Source organism: Mesocricetus auratus, unplaced genomic scaffold (genome assembly GCF_017639785.1).
Source record: "Mesocricetus auratus isolate SY011 unplaced genomic scaffold, BCM_Maur_2.0 Super-Scaffold_100676, whole genome shotgun sequence".
In the NCBI taxonomy this organism is placed as follows: Eukaryota; Metazoa; Chordata; class Mammalia; order Rodentia; family Cricetidae; genus Mesocricetus; species Mesocricetus auratus.
Window position 1 is genome coordinate 173,023,814 of NW_024429266.1, and position 25,754 is coordinate 173,049,567.

Sequence of the window (25,754 nt, forward strand, 5' to 3'; positions counted from 1 at the left end):
CCACAAGTTGTCCTATGACTTTTTCACATAGGCACAAATGTACATGCATACATAAAATGAATAAATAAATATTTTTTAAAGTAATGAAATTCACTATGCTTTTGTTTTAGTTAGTCTTACCCGTGGTTGCAGATGACAGCTTCTCTGCAGGTCCATCTTTTCTTATTACTGTAGCTTTAGACAGTCTGCCAGTTTTCTTGTATCCTTTTTTGGCCTGATCCACCAGAAGCTGGAATTCATTCTGATGCTTTTTACCTGAAATTCAAAAGAACTGAGAATGGGTGAACCAGCTACACCAGACAAACTGAGTATCAGGTGCAAAGTGCTCAGTATCACATTAGCACAATCACCTGCACTGAATGCAAAGCTGCCACACAAAAGAAGACCACAGAGGGCTGAGGGGCAGCTGACAAATCTCCCCATGTCTTTCCCTTCCCCAAGCAAGCATGGAAACATGACATAATTTGCTACTCTGGGTTTTTTCTCCCCTCCCCAAACCCTTATTATGTGGAGGCTACCCACAGAGCATGGAATACAGACTGATAACCATTTCCTCCCGCCCACTGTACTTTCTCATTTTGTTTCAGTGAGACAAGGATTCACTTTGTAGCCTAGACAGGACTCAAACTCATAATCCTCCTGCCTGAACTTCCCAAATGCTGGTGTTTCAGGCATCTGTCACTATACCCAATGATTGACACTTCCAAATTACATCCAAAAGATGACTTTCTAATGTTCAAGATACACAAGAATACCAACATAAAAGCAGAAGCCTCTAGAAAAATAGGCTTACAATAAAGCTTTCCTAACATTTGTTTCCCAGCAGAATCCTCTTAACATTCTACATTCTCAGATCACCAATGTCTCCTGTTTTAAGATACACAACACCATCTTTACTACCACTTCACCTCAAAACATAATTCCATAACCCTGATTTCAAGGTCCTCATTATGGAGATTGACAACTGACACTCCTGGAGAACTCTGTGTTGGAGCACAAAAGTTAGGACACTTACTTGTGAGTCTGAGCCATGGTTCCAGCAGCTATAGTTGTACCATACTTATCTGTAACCATGGTTCAAAATAATACTGTCTGTACATGCCCTCAAATTTTAGAAAACTAATGCTACAATGGTGAAAACAAATTTTTAAGAATTCCCTACATGTTAGACCCCAGCCCCCATGGGGTCTCTGTGAGTTGCTTGTCAGCCAATAACCACATGTGTATCCTGTTTTTTAGTCCTGGCTTACAGCCCGGCCTTGCCCCCACTGGCATCAACCTCTAATTATGAAAACACAAACTCTTACACCTAGGGTTTTTCCACTGTGCTGTAAGTCTGTATATAAGACTGCCCCCTCCTTGCAATAAACACACACACATTCTCTTAGCACAAACAGTCAGATGTCTTGTCTTTCATTTAAATCTCCAGGTTTTCACCTGATACATGAGGCTTGCTCGTGGTGCAGCACCACACCCACACATAGCCAACAATATACTTTTTAACACTTGGTTTCTTCTACATTTAGCACAAAACAGAGGATTAAGGAGTGCTCTTGGAATGAGCGTCTATACGGGTGTGTCCAGAGCTACCTTTCTGGGATTCTAGTCACCCAATGCCTTGAACTATGGTTGAACTGCAGGTTACATGTAACCAACAGCCAGAGAACAAGGTGGACACACAAAATGGGACAGAGGTAGAAGCCACCAACCTTAGGGCAGCACATAGATTAATGGAAATGGGTTAAGTTGAAAGAGCTACTTAGTAACAAGCCTGAGCTATTGGCCCAGCATTTATAATTTAAAAATAAAAAGTCTAGAATCCATAGGTCTGGAAAGATGGGTCAGAGTTAAGGAATAAGCTGCACTTCTAGAGGACCTGTGTTCAATTTCCATCACTGACATGGTGGTTAACAATTGTCTGTGACTCCAGTTCTAGGAGATCTGATGCCCACCTCTGGCCTCTGAAGGTACTGCACACACATAGTGCATAGACATAGATGCAGGCAAAATACTTGTATACATAAAAATAAATAAATCATTTTAAAAAATCAAATCTAATATTCCAACCAGGTGCCATTCACAGTGGGCAGGTCTTCCCATCTCAACACTCAAGATATTCCCACAGGCACTCCCAGAGGCTCATCTCCAAAGTGATTCTAAAATTGACAACCACCACAGCCATTTTCCTTTTGTTTTTTCTAGGCCACCAGCAAACAGTATTGTTGCTTAAGGTTTGCTCAAAAACCCCTGAAAGGCTTAATGACTTTATTCCTAAAGTACTAAAAGCTCTGATTTACAGTGTCTTTTCTTGGTTGAATCTAGTTACTCCACAGCTAGGATAGAAACAAAAACTAAATAGCAGCCACCATTCTGGCTCTGATTCAAGAAGTTCAGATTGTTGCAGAGAAAATAAATGATGCCAACAGATTATGACTAATAAAATTGTTCCCACTCATCATTTCACTTATCTTAGGAGATCTGCTATTTGACAAGGAGCACACTAGAATCTAACATATGAGTTCGAGTTATATGTCCTGAATTTTCCTCTTAAAATTTGTAAGTGGTTCTGAGGACTGCAGAAGAGGCTCAGCAGTTAACAGCAATGGCTGCTCTTACAGAGGATCCAGGTTTGGTTACCAGAACTCACACAGTGGCTCACAACCATCCAAAACTACAGTTCCAGGAGGTCCAACCCCTTCTTCTGACCTCTTTGGGTACCAGACATATGTGTGATGCACAGACATACATGCAGGCAAAGCACACATACATATAAAATAACCAACCCTTAAAAAAATTAAGTGGCTTGACTAGTTATGGAAACTGATAAAGTCATATCCATCAACTCAAAATGACTGTGGCTCATTTTATGCTCTTCATTCAAACTCCATCACAGTCTCTTTATGAATCCCTAAGTAGACCTCAAGAGAAACTACCTTCTTCCACACTACTACTCCTTGTCTGTGTATACATGCTCTATCATCCTAACCACTATCATGAAACAACTGTATGTGTTTAATTAAAGCTTAACACCTAGCTCATGCTCTTGACTTCGTCACAAAGAACTCATATACAGAATCTTTTTAAAACCATCTGTCTTTGGCCTCAGTGCAGAATTCTACCAGAAATTCAAAGAACAGCTTATACCAACTCTTCTCAAAGTATTCCACGCAATAGAAGCAGAAGGGTCTTCTTTGCCAAACTCTTTTTACAAGGCTTCTATAACCTTGATACCCAAACCACACAAAGACACAACTAAGAAAGAGAACTTCAGACCAATATCACTCATGAACACTGATGCAAAAATACTCAATAAAATACTGGCAAATTGGATGTAAGACCACATCAAAACAATCATTCACCACGATCAAGTTTCATCCCAGGGAGGCAGGGATGGTTCAACATACAAAATTCCATCAATGTAATCCACCACATAACAAGCTGAGAAACAAAAATCACATGATCATCTCACTAGAGACTAAAAAAGCTTTTGACAAAATCCAACAGCCCTTCATGATAAAGGTCTAGAGAGAGCAGGGATAACAGGAACGTACCTAAACAAAATAAAAGCTATATACAGCAAACCAACAGCCAACATCAAACTATATGGACAGAAACTCAACACGATTCCTCTAAAATAAGGAACAAGTCAAGGCTGTCTCCATACCTCTTCAATATTGTACTTGAATTTCTAGCTAGAGCAAGAAGGCAACAAAAAGGAGATCAAGGGGATACAAATTGGAAAGGAAGAGGTCAAACTTTCATTATTTGCAGATGATATGACAGTTTACATGAGTGACCCAAAAAACTCTACCAGGGAACTCCTACAGCTGATAAACACCTTCAGCAAAGTGGCAGGATACAAGATCAACTCAATAAAATCAGTAGCCCTACTATATACAGATGATAAAAGGGCTGAGAAAGAAATCAGAGAAACATTACCCTTTACAATTGCCATAAAACACATCAAATACCTTGGGGTAACGCTAACCAAACAAGGAAAGACCTGTATACCAAGAACTTTGAGTCTTTAAAGAAAGAAATTAAAGAAGACACCAGAAAATGGAAAGATCTCCCATGCTCTTGAATAGGTAGGTAAAAGTGGCAATCCTGCCAAAAGCAATCTACAGATTCAATGCAATCCCCATTAAAATCCCAGCACAATTCTTCACAGACCTTGAAAGAACAATAATCAACTTTATATGGAAAAACAAAACACCCAGGATAGCCAAAACAACCCTATTCAACAAAGCAACATCTGGAGGCATTATCATCCCTGATTTCAAGCTCTATTATAGAGCTATAGTCCTGAAAACAGCATGGTATTGGCACAAAAATAGAAGGTAGACCAATGGAATCGAATTGAACACTCCGATATTAACACATACATGTATGAACATCTGATCTTCAACAAAGAAACTAAAAATATACAATGGGGGGGAAAAAGCATCTTCAATAAATGGTGCTGGCATAACTGGATGCTGGCATGTAGAAGAATGTGGGTAGATCTATGTCTATCGATGTGCACAAAACTTAAGTCCAAATGGATCAAAGACCTCAACATAAATCGAGCCACAATGAACCTCTTAGAAGAGAAAGTGGGAGGTACCCTTGAATGAATTGGTACAGGAGACCGCTTCCTGAACATAACACCAGTAGCACAGACACTGAGGTCAACACTTAATACATGGCACCTCCTGAAACTGAGAAGATTTTGTAAAGCAAAGGACATAGTCAACAAGACAAAAAGGCAACCCACAGAATGGGAAAAGATATTCACTAATCCTACCTGACAGAGGGCTGATCTCTAAAATTTACAAAGAACTCAAGAAGCAAGTCTCCAAAACACCAAACGATCCAATTAAAAAGTGGGCTGCAGAACTCAATAGAGAATTTTCAATAGAGGAGTCTAAAATGGCTGAGAGGCACTTAAGAAAGTGCTCAATATCCCTAACCATCAGGGAAATGCAAATCAAAACAACTCTGAGATACCTTCTTACTCCTGTCAGAATGGCTAAAATCAAAAACACCAACAACAGTTTATGCTGGAGAGGATGTAGAGAAAGGGAATGGCAACTCATACAGTCACTTTGGAAATCAGTATGGAGATTCCTCAGGAAAATGGGAATCAGCCTACCACAAGACCCAGCAATTCCACTCTTAGGCATATATCCAAAAGATGCACAATCATACAACAAAGATGTCTGATCCACTATGTTCATAGCCGCATTATTTGTAATAGCCAGAACCTGGATGCAACCTAGATGCCCCTCAACTGAAGAGTAGATAGAGAAAATGTGGTACATTTACACAATGGAGTACAATTCAGCGGGGAAAAAAAACAATGGTATCTTGAAATTTGCTGGCAAATGGATGGCACTAGAAGAAACCATCCTGAGTAAGGTAACCTAGTCACAAAAAGATGAATATGGTATGTACTCATTCATATATGGATTTTAGAGATGGATAAGGAGTGCCAGCCTATAATCCCACCGCCAGAGAGTCTGGGAAACAGAACCTTCATCTAGTGACTGATGGAAGCAGAGGCAGACACCCATGGCTAAACATTGAACTGAACTCAAGGAACCCAGTGACAGAGAAGGAAGACTGATGAGCATAGGGTTTGATTAACGCACAGAAACAGTTGAACTGAACAAAGGGGGAGCTCTTGAACCCCAGGCTGCTGGCTGGGAATCCAGCATGGGACTGGTCCAGACTTCCTGAATGTGGGTGTCAGTGAGGAGGCCTAGGCAATCTATAGGACTTGGGGTAGATCAATATTTATCCCTGGCATACAAATGGACTTTAGGCACCCATCCTACAATGAGAGATGCTCTCTCAGCCTGGACTCTTGGGGGGGGGGAGCCGAGGCCCTGCCCTGAATGAAATTACATTCTATGGATACCCCCCATGGAGGGCCTGACCCTCCCTGGGAAAAGGAGTGAGGATTGGGGGAGAGGGAGGGGTGTGAGAGGAGGGGAGGGAGAAGCAGAGGGACTTGGGATTGACATGTGAAACAACCTTGTTTCTAATTTAAATTTAAAACTAAAAAAAAGACACTAAAAAAATCTGTCTTAATGAAGGTTTCTATTGCTGTGCAGAGACACCAGGACCATGGAAACTCTTACAAAGGAAAACGTTTAATTAGATAGCTTACAGCTCAAAGGTTCAGTCCATTATCATCATGGTGGGACATAGTGGTATGCAGGTAGACATGGTTCTGGAGAGGTTCCTGAGAGTTCAACATCTTGCACAGGCAACAGGAATTGGTCTGAGACACTGGGTGTGACTTAAGTATGTATGAGACTTCAAAGTCGATCTCCACAGTGACATACTTCCTCCAACAAGGCCATACCTACTCCAACAAAGTCACACTTCCTAACAGTGCCACTCCAGTGGCAGAATATTATTTAAGGTGTGTGACTTTTGTTTATTTTGCATTTGTTTAACCCTGTGAAGCTGTAATTCTTTACCTATCTAAAACACCTGATGGTCTAATAAAGAGTTGAATGGGTTGAACGGCCAATGGAGAGGCAGGAGCAAGGATAGGCAGGGCCGGCAGACAGAGAGTATAAACAGAAGGAGAAGCAAGGAAGAAAGAGAAAGGAGCCAGAGAACAAGGAGAGAAGGACATCAGGGGCCAGCCACCCAGCCACTCATGAAGAAAGAAGGAAAGTAAGATAAACAAAGTAAGAAAGATAAAAGTCCAGAGGGAAAAAGTAGATGGGCTAACTTAAGAAAAGCTGACTAGAAAGAAGCCAAGCCAAAGCAGACATTCATAACTAAGCATAAGCCTTTGTGTGTGATTTATTTGGGAACTGGGTGGTGGGCACCTCAAAATGCCAAAAGAGTAAAAGAGCAAAAACATTTCAAACAACACACTCCTTTTGGGGGCCATTTTCTTTAAAACCACCACACTCCACTCTCTGGCTCCCAAAGGCTTATAGCCATATCATAAAGCAAAAATGCATTTAGTTCAAATTCAAAAGTACACCACCACACTTTTATTTCTTTTTACAGATTGGATACTTAGCTGGGTAGGATCTTGCTCTGAGGTCACCACTCCTTTTATTCCATTTCTTAATCTGTTTATCTCCTTGAACCAATAGGACACAGTTCCACTCTACTTCCTAGTACTCCTTTTCTCCTCAAATTTTGTATTTTGTAATTTACCTTGCTTATCTTTCTCCTTTTCATTATAAATCTTCTTGAGGGATACCACTAATAACCATACAACAGAGTTGATATTAGGCTGTTTTGGGATTTTCTGTCAATGGAATTAATCCAAAACTCTTCACTGTAGCCTCAGGAAGACTCTTGGAACAAGGGCAAAAGGCAGCTGCAATCATCAAAACATCACAAGACGGGTCTCTAGGCCATATACACTAACATTCTTCTCCTCTGAAGCCTCTTGATCCAGGAACACACAGTCCAAATCACACTTAGCACTGCTGTCTTCCATGTTCCTACTAGTATAGCCCATTAAGCAGCACTTAAAGTATTCAACTGTTTTTCTAATCCACAGTCCCAAGGTCCACATTCCTTCAAACAAAAGCATGGTCAGGCCTATCACAGCAATGCCCTAGACCCTGGGACCAACTTCTGTATTAATTACCGTTTCTATTGCTGTGAAGAGACACCATGACCACGGGATCTTTTATAAGGAAAACATTTGATTGGGTGGCTTACAGTTCAGAGGTTCAGTACATTATCATCATGGTGGCATGCAGGCAGACATCGTATCCGGAGAGGTAACTGAGTGTTTTATATCTTACACAGGCAACAGGAAGTGGTCTGAGACACTGGGTGTGATCTTCCCATATATGAAACCTCAAATCCCTCTTCCACATGACACACTTCCTCCAAAAAGGCCATACCTACTCTAACAAAGCTATACTTTCTGACAGTGTCTCTGTCTTCAGCTATTTTCTTTCAAACCACTACACAATCTGCACAGACTGTGGGGGGGGGATGTAGTCTAGCTCAGGGACTGGCTTTTCATTTCTTTATGAAACAGAAGGAAGAATGGAGGGTACCAGCATGCACCAAAAATGGTAAAAGGAAATATGGTTTTGTGAAATTTGTTTCTATAACATGTAAGTTGATGTCCTTCTGTATGCTGTGATGTTTCTCTTATTTGTTGGTGAATAAATGCTGACTGGCCAGTAGACAGACAGGAAGTATAGGCAGGGCCACCAGACTAGGAATGCTGGGAAGGGAAAACAGGGAGAGTGTCTTGAGGGAGTAACATGCTAGAGCATTATGAGTAAGCCACAACCTCGTGGCTTTACATTGTTTAATAGAAACGGGTGAAATAATTAAGAGAGAGCTAGCCAATAAGAAGCCTTAGCCATTGGCCAAACAGTTTATAATTAATATACACCTCTGTGTGTTTATTTGGGACTAAATGACTGCAGGATAGGACAGGACAGAAGCTTCCACCATTAGTACATAGTTAGTGGTGATGTAAGAAGCATCTCTGGCTATGGGTTGCATTCTAAAAGCCTGAAAGTCACTAAGTCACTGAGATAAGCACCTCTCAACTTTTACAAAAAAAAAAAAAAAAAAAAACCCTTCTCCTCAACTTCAAACTCACCTCCAGCCACATTTTTCTACTCTCCCTGACATAGTAATAATTTGCCAAAGAGCTGTCTACATTTTAGTTGGAACCCTAGCCTTTAATGGCTGAGCCATCTTTCCAGGCCAAGCTGTCTACCTTTTTCTTTCTTTTTTTTCAAGACAGGGTTTCTCTGTGTAGCTATGTAGACCAGGCTGGCCTCAAACTCACAGAGATCTACCTGCCTCTGCCTCCTGAGTGCTGGGATTAAAGGCCTGCACCATTGCTGCCCAGCTTTTAGGGTCTTTTCTGTTCCTAATTACTGTCTGCTTTTTTAACGGTCTTACTTCTTCCAATTTGGTCTCAACCAAGTGAGTGCTTCTGACTCCTCTCCATAAAACCATTCTAGAAGAAAGCACACTGTCAAGGTTTGCTGATGCAAAGCTCAAAAATCTACACCCACCCCCCTCCCCACCCCCACCTTATCGCTTTTCACATGGTTTCCCAGCAACAGGTGGGGCACAATTCATGACTCCATCTGTCTACATATCCCAAAACTACATTTCCAGTGCTCCTTTTCCCTCAAGTATAAATGATGGCAGTTTTCTTTGTAGGTGGGCTCCTCTTCCCTATATTCTAAAACAGGGTATTTCAGAGTAAAGTACAGCTAAAGATTCCTGGAATTCTTCCTTCAAAGACTTTCCTTTTGGAGGCAGGTCCTGGAACATATACCAGGCTAGCTTCAAACACATAATCCCTTGCCTCAGCTTCCTGATTGCTACCATGCCTGGCTTAGGATATCATTTTTAAGTGAAAGCACAAAAAGTGTAGACAATCAATCTTGAATTCTAGTGCACATATTCTCAGAAATGGGTGACAGGACAGGACCGTCAAAAAAGATGAACACAAGTATTTTCTGACAGGAGAAAATTAGGACTTTAACATAAATATTATAATGTTAGGAAAGTTACATGTGACACTGTGAGTGTGACAGTTTCCTAATTCCTAACTCTTCTGACGGCTCACAACTGTCTGTAACCCTGTCCCAGGGCACCAGCCACCCTCTTCTGGCCTCTGCAGGACCAGGGCTGCACATGATGTACAAACATGCATATAGGCAAAACAGCCATGTACATAAAATAACAATTAAAATAAGACAAAAACATAAAGAGGATGTGGCAAAGCATATGTAGCCCGCAGAGCCTAAATTGCTTATTCCCTGGCTCTGAGGTGATGAGTTGGCTACTTTTATGTTAGTTAGAAACAAAACTAGAGTCATTTGGGAAGAGGGAATCGCAAGTGAGAACCGCCAGATTAGCTTGTGGGACATTTTCTTGATCAATGTCTAATGTGGGAGGGCCCAGCTCACTCAGGGTGGAAGACCCTGCCCCGATTTTCCTAGACCATAGACTACACACAGAAAGATGAAATAGACTCTCTCCTCCTCAGGTTGCTTTTGGTCATGGGATTTAGCACAGCAATAGAAGCCCTAACACTGGCAGGTGATTTGGCTTTGATTTTGAGGCATTATCTGGGGATTCTGCTTGATATGATCCCCATATTTTATGAGGCTTCCCTGCCTGATCTGATAAAGATGAAAGCACTCTTCTTGTGTGGACTCCAAAAGTTGTTCTGCCTTGTCTTTTCAGACAACCAGGAGTAACTAACTGGCTTCTTTCACAGATCTTTGGGGCTGTCTTCTCTCTACATTTGCTTTCTCACTGGTACTGTGTCACAAATTCTGCTACTTTGGCTGCCAAGAACTATGATGTCTGTCTCAGCTCACTGGTAACAACAGGTTTCACATCGTATTGCCTGAAAACTGCTACCAGACTACAGTGCTTTCCATCTTGTTTTCCCTCTCAGTCCTGTGCCACCTGTTTGCCAACATCTAAGACAAACATTAACATGTATTTCATCAGATAAATTTGGGGAGGGAGGAATGGAGGAAAGTCAGTCAAGTCCGTTACTCCATCTGCCTAAAAGTAGAACTGTACACTTATTTTGTACATTTTGGAGAGGGAGAAAATTGAATAGGGAGATAATTGGAGAGAGACAAAAGTTTGCTATACTACTGATCTGCCAAGATTTGAGGCCCACTCTACAGGAGGGTATCTGTGCCCATCACTGTAAGCTAGTGGCTGGAGAGTACATGGACCATGGCAAGGAAGCTGTTGCTGCTGTTTTGCCAAATGAACATGCTACAACCATCAAAATGCATTCTAAATATTTAAGTTCATGCTTGCTGCCAGTTTGGTGAGAGAAGCTACTCTCTGCAGTGGGTGGTAGTTATTGTAGAAACTCAGAATCAGCTCAAAGTATTGAGAGTGATTGTTCAATGAGCAGCTGTAAAAGAGACACCTACACCACTGGAAGGCTGTCTTCTGAACCTTACATAGGGCTTCACTCTTGAACTTACAGCAGCTACAATTATGGCACAATAGCAGCCCTGTCAACATTCTGACAGAGGGCTCATGAGCTCCCCCCCCTGAGAATCTTTAGGCAGTTATGGGTTTCATCAGTGGTATAAACAATGGTAAGGTGCCAGTGCTCCTGTAAATAACCATTCACCCACACTGCTGTGAACAATCCTAATTCAATTCAGTGAGTTACACGCACACAGACAAAAAGAAAATAGGTAGTTTATCTGATCAAATACATCACACACATGTACTCCACCAAGCACATACTGTAGCAACTTAGCAACTATATCTCCTGGGGGGAGGGAGTTTTGTGTCAGCTGACACAAGCTAGGGTCTTTTGGGAAGAGGAAACCTCAGTTGAGACAATGTCCCATCATTCTGACCTGTATGCAAGCCTGTGGGACATTTTCTTGATTAATAATTGATATGGGATGACCCAGTCCACTGTAGGCAGTGCCACCTATGGGCAGGTCCTGGGTTGCATAACCAACAGGCTGAACAAGCCTGTTCCTTCATGGAGTCTGCATCAGTTCCTGCCTCCAGGTTCTTGCTCTGACTTCCCTCCATGACAGATAGTACACTTTCCTCCCTGAGGGCTTTTGGTCATGGTGTGAATCACAACACAGAAATCAATCTGGGACGATGTGAGTGTTTCAGTCTCCTTCCCTGCTGCTGAACCTGCCTTCCAAAGTAAGAATGGAAGGAAGAAAGAAAACTTTATCTGAGCACAATGAAATCATACCATAACTGGAACACTAACCCAACCAACACTCATTCTGTGCTGCTTGCTGGCCCTTAACTGGTGTAGTGGCACACACTTACATACACAATTGGAAGGCTGAGGACAGTTTAGGCTACTGGGAAAGACCCAGACTCAATAAACAAAGAGAGACAGAGAAAGAGAGGAAGAGGGAGAAGGAGAGAGGAGAAGTGTGGGGAGAATGAGAAGGATAATCAGCCAGAACCAGGAAGAATAGGAATTTCAGTCCTCATTAAATTTGAGACTAGAGACTTAATTCTCCAGGAATGGTAGTCTACTGCATGCAAGGCCTTGAATTCAATCCTCAGTGCTTCAAAAATAAAACAAAATGAAAAATTAGAGGCAGTCAGATCTCTGTGCATTCAAAACCAGCCATCCAAGACTACACAGCAAGCTCCAGAACAATCAGGGATATACAGAGAGACCCTATAGATAGATAGATAGGTAGATAGATAGATAGATAGATAGATAGATAGATAGATAGATAGATAGGACAGGACAGACAGACAGACCAATCAGCTAAGTGAATAAGAAATAACAACTACCTAGTTAACAAAAACAGTAAGGTGGGATCTGGCAAAAGTTCATAAGCAGACCACTGTTGCTGGTGGTTCTTTCCTGCCAGCTTGGTCCTGCAACCACTGGCCACAAATAAACACATGGATGCTATATTAGTTATTAAACTGTTGGTCGATAACTAGGGCCTCTTATTGGCTACCTCTGTGATAATTATTAACCCAGTTCTATAAATCTATGTATTTTTCACGTGGTCTTGGCTTACCGGAGAATGCCCAGATCTGTTAGTTCTTTTGGCAACCTACATGGCAAATGTCTTTGGCGGGCTCTCTCTGCCTACCTTTCCCAGTATTCTCCTCATCCTAGTACCGCCTATATTCCTGCCTCATTGGCCAGGAATATAATCATCAACCAATAAGAGAAATATATATACAGAAGGACATCCACATCAGACCACTCACAGAAAATGATAAAGTGTGAGAGAATGCTAACAAGAGAAGGAAACCTATTTTTGACACAAATCTCAAGCCAAAGAAGTGCTGTACCTCCTTACAGTAAAACTATTATTACAAGCCTTAAGATTTGATGCAATCTTGAATGGTTCTATGTTCAACCCATCTTCTCACAGAATAGTTTCTTATAATGAATTCATATTGGCCAAGTGCTTGGTGATGATGAGTTCAAAGAAGAATGTTAGTCACAGATCTTAAAAAAAAAACAGGTACCACATACAAGGCTGAGCAGACACCCACTAAAGCCCAGTCTCTAAAGCAACATTAACACGATTATTTTGCACATTAATATCAAACATTTTTAATTACTTAAGATATAAAACAGCAACTTAAATTCTTTACAATAAGAACATGTTGCACAACTTACGATATTTACTGTGAATTTCATCTATTTCCTTCTCTGTTTGGTCCTTTGTAAAAACCATGACCTAAAATAATAATTAAAAAGTCTTTAGAATTATATACAAAATGACAAAAATGGAAATCAATGCACAAGTTTCAAGTTTCAAATGTGGTTGCTTAAAACAGAGCAAGACAATCTGCATGTTTCCTCCAAGTATCATAAACAGTATAGTCTTACTCATCACTTGTCTCTCATCAGCAGATTTTCATTTTTCATTAACAAAAAAGGAAAAGCAACTTTTCCCTCAAACTAAGTGGCATCCAAGAAGGAAATCTCGCCATGATAAAATACTGTTTTCTTCTTTAACAATGTCACAGTGAAATCTGAGGTTGTTTACATAATTTGTATATGTGCCCAAGTGTGTATGTGGTATATGTGCAAGTATGCATGGATATGCATGATTGTGCACACATGAAAACCATCTGCCTTATATTTTTTGAAACAGGGCCTCTCACTGAACCTAGGGCAAGGCTGATGAGCAGCAAGCCCTAACAATCCTCCTGTCCCCACTCCCACAGCAATGGAGTTACAGACATACACAGGCATGCCTGACTTTTTACATGAGTTGTAGAGATCTGAACTCAAGTTCTCATGCTTATACAACAACTGATCTCACCTGCTGAACCATCTACAGGCCTAGTTGTTTATATAATCTGACAAATGTGCATGTTACAGTAAGCAGTTTGGTAGTAGTTATGGATTTTGGCAAAGGTGAGATTCATTTGTGAAGAGATTTAAAGTTCTGGTTCCTTCCATAAATAGAAATATCCAAATAAAATGTGTAAAGTATCTGTATCCAACTCGAAGTAGTTGAGAAAAAAAATACCAAAAATAAAAACACATATAAACTTGTATCTAGAAGACAAACAAGGGAGGACAATTCTGTCAGGTAATAAACCTCTGACAGTAAAAGGTAGTACCATTTCTTCCACCTTTCTGCATATATAAGTTTTTCAAGTAAAATGTTAAGGGGAAATATTTGGTAAAGGAAGAGAGCCAGTACAAGGGATGGGGTAAATATGAGCAAGTACAATGGTATGAATGGATGAAAACACCATAAAGAAATCCACTGTTTTGTGGTTACTAAAAGCAATCAAAAATTAAAATATATTAAGAAAACAAAGACAAATTTCTAAGCCAGTCTGATTTTTTTAGTTATACATGTCATTTACTCTTTCTGGTTTGAAATTTGCATGAATCTCTTTCCTAATTTTTGTTCTGTTTTGTTTTTTGAGACAGAGTTTCTCTTTGTATAGTCCTGGCTGTCCTGGAACTCAACTATAGACCAGGCTGGCCTAGAACTCACAGAGATCCACCTGTTCCTGCCTCCTGAGTGCTGGAATTAAAGGTGTGTACCACCACCACCACCAGCTAGCCTCATTTCTAATTCTTGAAGTACATTTTGTCAATTAAAGTGTGTTTCTGTATTAAGAATATTACATTAGACACACAAAACCCATGAAAGCCAAAACATCCTGAGCTATAAAAGAACTGCTGAAGGTATCACCATCCCAGATTTCAAATTATATTATAGAGCTACAATCATTTAAAAAACATGATATTGATGTAAGAAGACATGTTTGTCAATGGAATAGAACTGAAGACCCAGACATAATTCCACACACGTATGGACACCTAATTTTTGACAAAGAAATACTCGCATTGGAGTAAAGACAGTATCTCTAACAAATGGTGCTGGTCAAACTGGATAACTGCATATAGAAGAATAAAAATAGATCCAGAGCCATCACCCTGCACAAAACTCAACTCCAGATGGACCAAGGACCTCAACGTACAAAGATATACTGAATCTTATAGAAAAAAAAGTAGAGAATAGGCTTGAATTAATTGACACAGGAAGGAAATTTCTGGACAAGACATCAACAACACAGGCAGTAAGACTAACGGTTAACAAATAGAACCTCATAAAACTAAAAGCTTGTGTACAGCAAAAGATACCATCATTCGAGCAAAGTGTCAGCCTACAGAATAGGAAATCTGATAGAGGGTTAGTATCTAGAATATATAAAGAATTAAAAAATCTGAATATAAAGAAAACAAATAACCTAATTTTAAAAATGGAGTACAGAATTAAACAGTTTTCAAAAGATGAAAACACAAATGGCTGAAAAACATTTTTAAAATGCTCAATATCCTTAGACAACAAGGAAATTAAAACTGCTTTGACATTTTATCTCACCCTAGTCAGAATGGCCAAAATCAATAAAAGTAGATGGTAATTAACAAAGAGATCACAACCGGACAATATCCAGAGAGTGAGAGACTTTGGAAGATTTAGCCCTTTGAGGGGATGTCTTTATCAAACCCCTCCCCTCAAAGTTCAAGGTTCTATATGGAAGAGGAAATGGAAAGATTTTAGGAGCCAAAGGTGGTGAATGTCTCCAAGGAAACAGGGTCTTCCAGACACAACAGGACTGATACACATTTGAATTCGGAGACTGTCATAGCATGCACATGCAAGTTCAAACCAGACAAAATCCCCAGCATTGAGAAGGGAAGTGAACACAAAGGTCCACCCTAAACAAGAAGCTACTTGTAATTGATACCTGCTGGCAAAGGGGATATCATTTTTTTCCAATAGAGTGTCACTGGATATATCAACACTACTCATGTCTAGTAGTTGGCCAATATAAAATGGACTCATCTTTTTTTTTTTTGGTGCAGTATTTTGTTTTGTTTTGGTTTGTTTCTTTGTTTGTTTTTGTCTTATTCTATTTCTTTTATTTTTCTGATTTTTTATTGCTTCTTGGATTTTTTGTTATTGTTATTGGAGAAAGAAAATAAGATGTTGAGTGGGTTAAGAAGTAGGGAGGAGTTGGGGGAGGAAAAAGAGTATGCTTAAAATACATTCTATGAGAAAACATTTTTTAAATAAAGAGTATTACATTAACTGGGAGTGCTAATGCACATCTTTAATCCCAACACTTGGGAAGCAGAGGACAGCCTGATTTATACAGTGAGTTCAGGGCCAGCCAGAACTACAGTGAGACCCTATCTCAAAAAGTACATATATAATAGAAGTAGAAACAAGAAAGGTAGAAGGAAGGAAAAAGAAGGAAGATGAAAAAGATGATGATTACATTAATGGTGCTGAAGAGACAGCTCAGAAGTTAAAAGCATTTGTTGCTCTTTCAGAAGACCTAAGTTTAGTTCCCAGCACACTTATCAGGCAGCTCACAAAAGCCTAACTCCAGTTCCAGGGATCCAACACCATTGTCTGGACTCCACAAGCACAGGTACACATGTGCACACACACACATATACATACATAAAGACACACACATATAAATAAAAATATAATCTTAAAAAAAGAATACATTAAAATTTTCCAGATAGTAGGCAATTGTGTTGCAACTATGTAACTACCTATTTTCTTTAAATCAGATTATTAAAAATTGGCCCATGAGTCATAAAAGCTTGAGAAAGCAACTATGAGACTCCAGTTTATAAGCAAAACTCTCCTTGGAGCTGTACTTTATGCTGTTAAGTTTGTTAAAACCAATACTGTCCAGAAACATGAGCTGTAAGGAAATCTTAATACTCTAAACAGCAATGTGTTCCATTACATTTTCTACTAAAAAGAACTTACAAAGACCGGCTTTTAATTTTGAAAGTTCAATTCAACATTTCCATCCTGTACTACTATACAGACACTGAAAGAGATTCAACATACATTTTCATTCAGTTTACTTGCTTCAAGACGCATCCTGGTCTTCTCCATGTTTTCAATTTCTTGGACTATTTCAGCAGCTATTAAAATAAGAGGGACAAAAACTCAATTACAGTGCTTGATCATTACTCTATGCCTACGTGAGGTTTTAAGAGTAGAGAAAGACAGGTGTATATACCTGTGGATTCCTATCTCCTTTTTCCAAATTTTCATATAAAATAAGTGTGGTAGTTTGAAGAATATCCTCTACTGACTCATAAATTTGAATGCTAGGTCCCAATTAGTGGAAATGTTTGGGAAGGATTAGGAGGGTGGCCTTGTTGGAGGAGATGTGTCACTGGAGCTGGGCTTTAAGATTTCAAAAGCCCACTCTCCCTCTCCCCTTCTCTCTCCCTCTGCCTGAAATTTGCATATCAGATGTGAGCTCTCAGCTACTACTCCAGTGCTATGCCTGCTGGCCTGCCACACGCACTCCCTTCCATAATGGTCATGGACTCACCCTCTGAAACTATAAGGAAGCCAACTAAGTGCTTCCTTAAAGTTGCCTTGGTCTTGGTGTTTCATCACAACAATAGAACAGTAATTAAACAGTAAGTCTAACACTATTTCAATGTAACACATTGCAAGAAGAAATATGGAGTTTAAACATTCAACTCTTCTATGTATCAAAATAAAACTGTAAGAAATACCATGTCATTTTCGCCTTCTTTCTTGAATATATAAACAGCAATTCCAATGAAATTTGAGAACTAATGTACTACTATGAGTTAAATTCTTAGAAGATATTCAAACTCTGATAAATGTAGTAAAACTTGCCAAGGAGAGAGAAAGATCTGCAAATACCAGGGGGAATGCCCTTGCCTCCAAAACCAGTATCTGTAGACAGTTTCAAACCATCAACAGCAGGGAGATCAAGAGAAGGTTCTGTCACACATTAATGCCTTTCTTTAAACATAAACTGTGCAGATTTTGAAAATGCTATCTTTAGTATCAAAGTCAATCTATTTAAGTGTGTGAGGTACAGAATAAAAACTGACAATCATTTATACTAGTTTATATATAAAAAGATATTAAGTCCTATAATTTACTTCAAAATATTCTATGGTGAGGCTTTTAATGGTAGATGAAAAACTAGGATGGCTTGATAATTGGTTACATTGTAAGGTAGATATATGGGGTAAATGGGAGTACTTCTTGGTAAATCCCTCTACAACCACCTCATTCAATTTCCCTCTATACCCACCTCAATCTCTACTTTGTATCTACTTCAAATATTCCTACTAAAGTTTGTTTTTAAACTCAAAGCAACTGATTCATTTAAACAAAAGATTTTCCTTTCCAAGCACTGAGATGTATCTGCCTCCTTAATATTGTAAAGCTGGTAGAAACAATGTAAACAGTATCATCTAGGAGCAAGAACTGTTTCTCTCCTTATGAGCTTACTTACTGAGTCATGGTATAATAGGAGGGAAAAGCATTTACATTCTATCCAATGCATTAACACAAGTACATCTGGCACACTCCACAGTAGTTAGAAAATTATTTTAGTGTGGGTACAAGTTAAGGGTTTTAAGCTACTTTCAAAGAAAGACTTCTGATTCTGTTTAAGAATATAGAGAGCTAACAATAGCATCACCACCACTATAATGACAAGGAAAAACTAGACAATCTATCCAACTATAATCTTTCTTGAATTCATCAGAGTTAAAGTCAAACAGCAACTACATATGCTAAAACCCCAAAAACAGGTGGCAAGTTTGGGAGAGATCATGAGCATCAGGCGACAAAAAGCAATGTCCAGGAGCTAGTCTGCAATGACCCTTCATCTGAGTAAGATCACAGCTAAACTTTTTGATAGATGGCAAAAGGCCAAGAGTGACTACCAAGAAAGCATAAAAGCAAAAACAAAACAACAACAAAAACACAACAGAGACGCTCAGACACAGGAACATCAATTGCAGGCTGTTTCTATAATGCCTGGCACTCTGAGATAGCAGGAGTCTCAGCTGCACACTCAGCATCATAGACTCTCCATGCCTTCCCACTCATGTTTCAGCTTAATCAATGCGTCAAAAGAAATCTTCCCTTTGTCTAGTTGCTTCTTCTTAGGTATTTGGTCACACCGATAAGAAAAGTGACTGATACAAAAAAATTAATACAGAACAAGCTGGGCTTGGTGGTACACGCCTTTAATGCCAGTTCTTGGGAGGCAGAGGCAGGTGAATCTCTATTTTAAGACCAGCCTGGTCTACAGAGAGAGTTCCAGGATAGCCAGGGCTACACAGAGAAACCCTGTCTTGAAAAACAAAAACAAGTAAATCAGTACAAAAAATGGAGTCATTGTGACAAGCCTGCCATGTGGTTCCCAGGCCTTTAGAAGTGACATGCAGAAGAACTATGGAAGAGTGTGAAGCTGCAGGCTAGAGTCCTAGAACACTCTAAGTGCAGCTTGATAAGCCAGTGTGATAGGAAAGAGGAAGACCAGAAACCGAAATGTGGACAACAAGAGCTCTACAAAGAACTAGGGCAAGAGAAGAGGCCATTTGTGTCACTCTCTGGCAAAGTATATAACTGCATTCTGCCCATGTCCTATTTCAGTGAGGATAAATGAAAAAATATTGAACTAATTTGTTTGGTGGAGGAAATCTTAGAATAATATAACATTCAGGCTATGACATGGCTACTGATCAATGCACTTATCTTAATTCACAGAAAACAGAGCAGAAAAATACAAAAAATGTGCAATTTGAAAAGAAAAGGAGCTTGAGCCTGGATGAAGTAATGGACATAAAAGCAATGTAGCAGAAAAAAAAAAAAAAGCTTTAATCATAAAGGCAGTTAAACCAGGGATGAACTTGTGGCTATTACCCAACTCATTAACTCAAGGAGGCAGAGTAGAAAAAACAGTGGTCAAATGTATGGAGACAACCTTACATGGGAGGAGGGGGATTCTAGGATATTGACAGTAATCTCAGGAGGCATTTTCACTTTATGAAAATTTACCACACCATGAACTTTTCTGTTTTTATATCACTTCATTTTTTTTAAACATAAGGCAATTCTCAATGTTCTTACCTATAGAGAATTCCAAAATGTATGTATGGGCAATTAAAAATATGTGGAGAATACTGACATTTTTATGAATCAGTACCAAGTAAGGATGTTTGTTTATGTATAATGGAAACATCTATGAAGTTCTAAGTACTTGCTGAGGTCCATACTGGATAGTTTGGATGCATCCTACCGCCTCAAAGACATTATACAGCATATAGGATTATAATCCTCATTTTATGTATGAGAAAACTAAAGTACAGGGATGTGACTTGTTCACTGTCACTCAACATAAAGTGGGAGGACTGTAGGACTCAAGATCACTCTTTACCTACCACCATGCCATCTCTGGAAAGATATTCAAAAACTTGGCAACAGTGACTACTCTGCAAAGGAACTGGGGCTAAGAGATAGCCTGAGAGGAAGATGGCCTTAGCATAGTGTTCTCTAGGTAACTCTTGAAGGGATTCATTTACATATCTTACCTACTGCCAAATAGGTACTTACTAAAATCCTTCCCGTGTTTGACAATCTCTGTGCTATACACACTTGCTTTACCCAAAGATAAGCACAGATGTATTACTTTACCTGATTTAGGATTCAAAGCATCACACTGGGCATTGTACATGTGTACAAATTCTTGGTGCCTTTTAATAAGCTGTTGTTTGCTCCCTTGAATAGATAAGCCATGTTGTTTCATCTTTTTCTTTAAATCACGATCAGAGAGCAAGTTATACACAGTTTTGGGCAACGGCTTCCTTTTGTGAGCAGAACTAAAATGGAAAAAAAAAGAGCAGGTGTTCTGAGGATTATTGTGAATTATCAAATACTCTCAATAAAGTAGCAACTTACCTTCCCAATAGCTGAATGATTGGACAGTTAATTGAGCCATTAAGATAAAAAAAGAAGAGGATAAGGAGATAGTTTAATCAGTGAAATGCTCGCCTCACATGCCTGAGTTTGACCTCCGGCATCCACTCAAAAAGTTGGGGAGGTGAAAACTGGGGCATCCCTAGAGCTTGCTAACTAACTAACTAACCAGCAAAGCCAGGTCGCAGTTCGAGACTCTGTCTCAAAAAACAAGGTAAAATATACTCCTGAGTATGATATCCAGGGTTGACCTGTCTTTCACACACACACATACACATACACCCCTTACACATGAACATGCATACCTACACCCACACAAAGGTAGATAGATGGGGGTCAGCATATACACTCCGAGTAGAGGTTCAGCTCTGTGGACAATTAGGTGCATAATTAAGCAATTTTCAAAGTGATCTTTACAATTGCAATCATTCCAAAATAACAACAGTAAATTAGTAAGATCTTAAAAGTAACAGGGTTTTAAATAAAGATTTTTAAAAGATAAGCAAGGAGAGTTCAAAAAGACTGTGCTTTCCAAACTTCAGGGACCACAGAACTACCAGGAGAGCCTGTTTTAAATGCAGATGCTCAGTTCCTTTCTCTACAGCACCCATCCACACGGTGCAGGCCTGAAGCAGAAACTGAAAATATTTATTTTCCAGTTTCCTAAGGTAAATCTGATGCAGTGGTCCAAAGGTTATACTGAGAGCCCTATTACGGCCAAGTATAGATAAAACAATTCTACTCACACAAGGACCGTTTTTCTGGCTGAACTATCTCTTTATGCTCAGTTAGTAAAGCCTGAAATAACTACTTAGTTATAAAAGAACCTGGAAAACTTAACAGAGTATATGTTTCCAAAATTGTTCTTCTTATAATGGCATCCAATTGGGTTCCACAAAACTGGTGACTTTATGGTAAAATAAAATCACAGTAGGTAGTATCAACTGAATCATTTTGCAGTGTTTACAGCAAGCATAAAGAGAGGAACAATTATTAAGTCTCTAACTAAAACATTTATCAAGGACAGACAATTACATTTACAACTATAAAATTCTAATAAAAGTCTGTTGTGTCCACTGGCATCCACAATGAAAGCAACACCAGACATCTCTGTCAAGAATTTGAAACTATGGGCCTGGAGTTTAATTCTTCCAGAGGATCCAAGTTTAATTCCCAGCACCCACATGGCAGCTCACACCTGTCTGTAACTCCAGTTCCAGGGCTTCTGACACCCTTAACCAGACATACATGCAGGCAAAACACCAATGATTACAAAATAAAAATAAAATAAGTAAGAATTTGAGATTATGAAGCCAGAGAAGCATTTTCCCAAGCATGACATGACACTGATTTTTTTTTTCTGTGCTGACTCAGAGAACCTAAATCACATGTCAGGGGTCTCAGAACCAGGACATCAATCTCTGAATCAACTGACAATTCCACATAGGGTGGAGTAAGGGTTATCAGTTACATCCAGCAGTTGACCTTTTAGTGTTATAAAAAGAGACTATAAAGCAGAGAGACTCTTATGTGACCAAACCCCAGGCCACGATATAATTAAAAATATTCAGCTCCATGTTTCCCTAAGTGTGCCTGAACAATTTAGTAAAAAAAAAAAAAAAAAAAATGACTTGTGAGAATAAAAAAAAACCTTGGAGTAAAGCAAATTTAGAAATTATGAAACAAAACAAACTCCAGCAGTTATCTCGAGTATAGGACTTCTCAGGACCTTCAGTCTACTAAGAGAGACACAGTTCTGAGTTGCACTGGGAGCCAGCTGGCAGGACTCTGTGCAGCCAAATTGGGAAGACCATTAGATAGAGCTACAAGTATTAGAAGAATACAACAGATGCATCTGGAAAGAGAACAATCTAAACAAGATAATCAGTGCCAATTTCTTACTCTTCAGGAGAAAATACTCAGAGTTTCTACTTCTAACTCATTCTCTTGGGAGAAACAGAAGTAAAAAAAGCAAGTCATGTGATACTAATGGCTTAGAAGTTATCCAGGGAGCTACTGATTTGTATTCCAAATTCCCCCTAACTAAGCAACATAAACGTCTAAATTCTATTCCCATCAACAAACTTGTGGGTACAAGAAGGCAGTCCTTGTGAGCACAGGACTGCCCAGGCTTGGAGTCAAGTACAGATTGTGCTGTGAGAGTTAGCAAGACATCAGCCTTTGTAAGCCACGGTGGTACAGCCTGTCCCTTGAAACCTGCATTTACTCCAAACTTACTCAAAGAATTGAGTAGCGCCTTTTTAGTTTTAATAATCAAATCAGTAAGATAGTCCTGTCTTTGGAGAGAATGCTTTGGGAGAATGCCCTTCATAACAGATGAAACATGAGCCAATCATTCTCTTCCTCCCACTTTCCAGGCATCACTAATACATATTGTCAGCCTCCTTCTCTCTTCCACAGCTCTCTCTAGTCCAACCTATTCTCTCCAACTTTCCCCAACTTCATTCACTGTGCTCACCACTGTTGTACTTACTATCTGACAATGGCAAGAAGACTGAGTCCTGTACCCTACTTTTAAAAATAAAATCTTCCCTTGCTGACCATGTCTCTCCCAACTACATCTCTCTACCATCACCAGACTCAAACAGGATACTTCTGCTTCCTTATTGTCTCTACCAATCAGATTCCTGAGGCGCTGAAATTTAACTTCAATTAAAACATTACTCCTTGAACACACAAGTGGACCAGTTTTAGATTTGGTGACTTTGATACACAAAGGGGCAAAGTAGCACAGTAGTTTAGGTACAAATACTGATCTCACAACTTATTAGTAACATCATCTCTCAGTGTTTTGGAGAGAAGGCCTTCATATTCCATACATACTCTCTGGTAAGGAAGGAGAAACAGAGAAGTGAGGCTGGAATGTAACTGTGTAGTCTAGGCTGACCTACTTTTCAGTAGTCTATGCTGCCCTTGATTCTCCTGTCTCAGCCTCCTGAATGCAGGTATATACCACTATACCTAGCTAAAAATATTCTTCTCCATCATTTTTATATATGTTAATAGAACAGCCTATTCAAAAACTAATTTTTGAAGAAGCTCACTAGGTAGTAAGCTTTGAATTCGATTTTCAGCACTATAGAAATACAGACAAATACACAGTAAGTTTGATTTAAATTAATATTTAAAATATTAAATTTTTAAATTCTTTATAAAGATTTATTTAAAATATTAAAACATCCTAAGAATTATGAGAGATTTTACATGTTCCAAATTCAAGCTGTCCTTGATTTCTAAGGGGCAAGATCTTTGCATGATAGTTAGAGAATTCTAAAAAGAAAGTAAGTTTAAAAGATAAGTGAATTAGCTAGTGGTAGTGGTGCATGCCCAGGCAGATCTCTGTGAGTTTAAGGTCAGCCTGGTCTAGAGTTCCAGGACAACCTGGGATACACAGAAAAATCCTGTCTCAAAACAAACAACAACAACAACAAAAGTGATTCTAAGTCAGTATTTTTTCTAAGCCATACTGTAATAGTGAGCAAGCACTGATCCACTACTGACAAATGGCAGAGTGTGAGCTGAAAAAAGAACAGGAGTGAGAGAATGGAAAGGTAGCCAGTGTTGAAGAGAAAATCAGGCAGGAAAGAAAACAGGAGTACTAGTCACCAGGACAAAAGGTGTCCTGGTTTTGATTCATGGCTATAAAGCACAGAAGGACCCAGCCAAAGCAGGTCAGCAACCAAGCCCAGCTTTCTTACCTTCTAAGGCTCTCCTTCTTCTCTTCACGTGACAAGCAACTGTCTAAATGCTTGTTGATGTGATTTTCTGGAATGCTGACCCCACAAACAGGACAAGACACTGTATTAAAAGAGAGAGAGAGAGAGAGAGAGAGAGAGAGAGAGAGAGAGAGAGAGAGAGAGAGAGACTTTATTAGCCATAAAAAGGGGAAAATTTGACAAGCTGACATCTTTCAGTAATTAAGAGAAAAAAGAGAACCCCAGCTAATCTGCTCTTAGAAAAACCTACAAAAACAAGGAGATCAGGCAAACTGGCTACTAGTAACTGGCTATTTTGTGGGAAGTCGCATAATCAGAATCCTAGGTCTAAAGACTGCAAGTAAGTTTGGAAGTTAGCTAATCAGAAAATCTTTGATTATAACTTTTCTACACCAGGGTACCAGGTGTGCCTTATTACAGCTGCAGCTTTGTGGAGTTGCAGTAAATGTGGAGGTATCAGAATCCACCACGGGTAAAAAGTAATGGCCAAGGGAGACTTGTGGCACCACAATCTCCAGGCTCTTTGCTCCTATTTTTAATAGAACACACAGAATTGTACCTATTCTATATGTTATGCTTCATTCTAAGATTTCATTTGAGGGGAAAAAAATTCTACAAGAGTTGAAAACATCTTCCTGTGAAACTAAAAACACAACAGCAGAAACCATAGAAGGAACGATCCAGGTTGAGATGTGGTAGGAGATACACGTTATCAAAAACACACATCACAGAGACTGGTTGTGGGCTTTCCAAATCACCCTTCCCACCATAATCCTGGCTCTGTCACCATTAGGCCACTCTGCACCACTGCAGCATGAAAACATCAGAGACAACACGTAAACAAAGGAGAAGTACATGTTCCAGTAAACCTGTATTTGCCATACAGGTGCATGCCAGCTCTGGTTTCCAGCTACTGTCTGTCTATGGGTACACTGTAGGAAGAGTGAGTTAACAAACTTGGCTTCAGAGACATTTGAGAAGGAGAGCTAGGAAATAAGGCAGGGTCACTGAAGTACATGTCATCTGCCAAAGGGCATTAAGCCACAAGCAGAACATCAAGGAAGTGTCAAACCAGTGGTATAAAACATAGGCCTCTTTAAGCATTAACTGGAACCAGATGAGCTGAGAGGGTTCCAATCTAAAAACAGAAAACTACCTCGAAAAGTTAACCGTTTCACTTCTGCAAGAATCATCCTGATTCCAATTCTATGATAAAGACAAGGAACCTACCTCTAAG

At 39.5% G+C, this 25,754-nt stretch overlaps 1 protein-coding gene across 6 annotated transcripts in view; it reads right to left on the reverse strand.

Annotated features, from left to right (window-relative positions):
• The window catches only part of Rad18 (RAD18 E3 ubiquitin protein ligase), an 81,502-nt gene that overhangs the window by 36,090 nt on the left and 19,658 nt on the right, over nucleotides 1-25,754 (reverse strand). For 5 of the 6 annotated variants that reach the window (XM_040738330.1, XM_040738329.1, XM_040738328.1 and 2 more), the window contains exons 6-10: nucleotides 24,500-24,599; nucleotides 20,499-20,683; nucleotides 16,863-16,939; nucleotides 13,133-13,193; nucleotides 121-255 (exon numbers count right to left, since the gene is read on the reverse strand). In XM_040738330.1, coding sequence (XP_040594264.1) covers nucleotides 121-255; nucleotides 13,133-13,193; nucleotides 16,863-16,939; nucleotides 20,499-20,683; nucleotides 24,500-24,599 — 558 coding nt within the window. The remainder of the gene's footprint in view (nucleotides 1-120; nucleotides 256-13,132; nucleotides 13,194-16,862; nucleotides 16,940-20,498; nucleotides 20,684-24,499; nucleotides 24,600-25,754) is intronic. The other variant, XM_040738332.1, reaches the window with a different exon arrangement.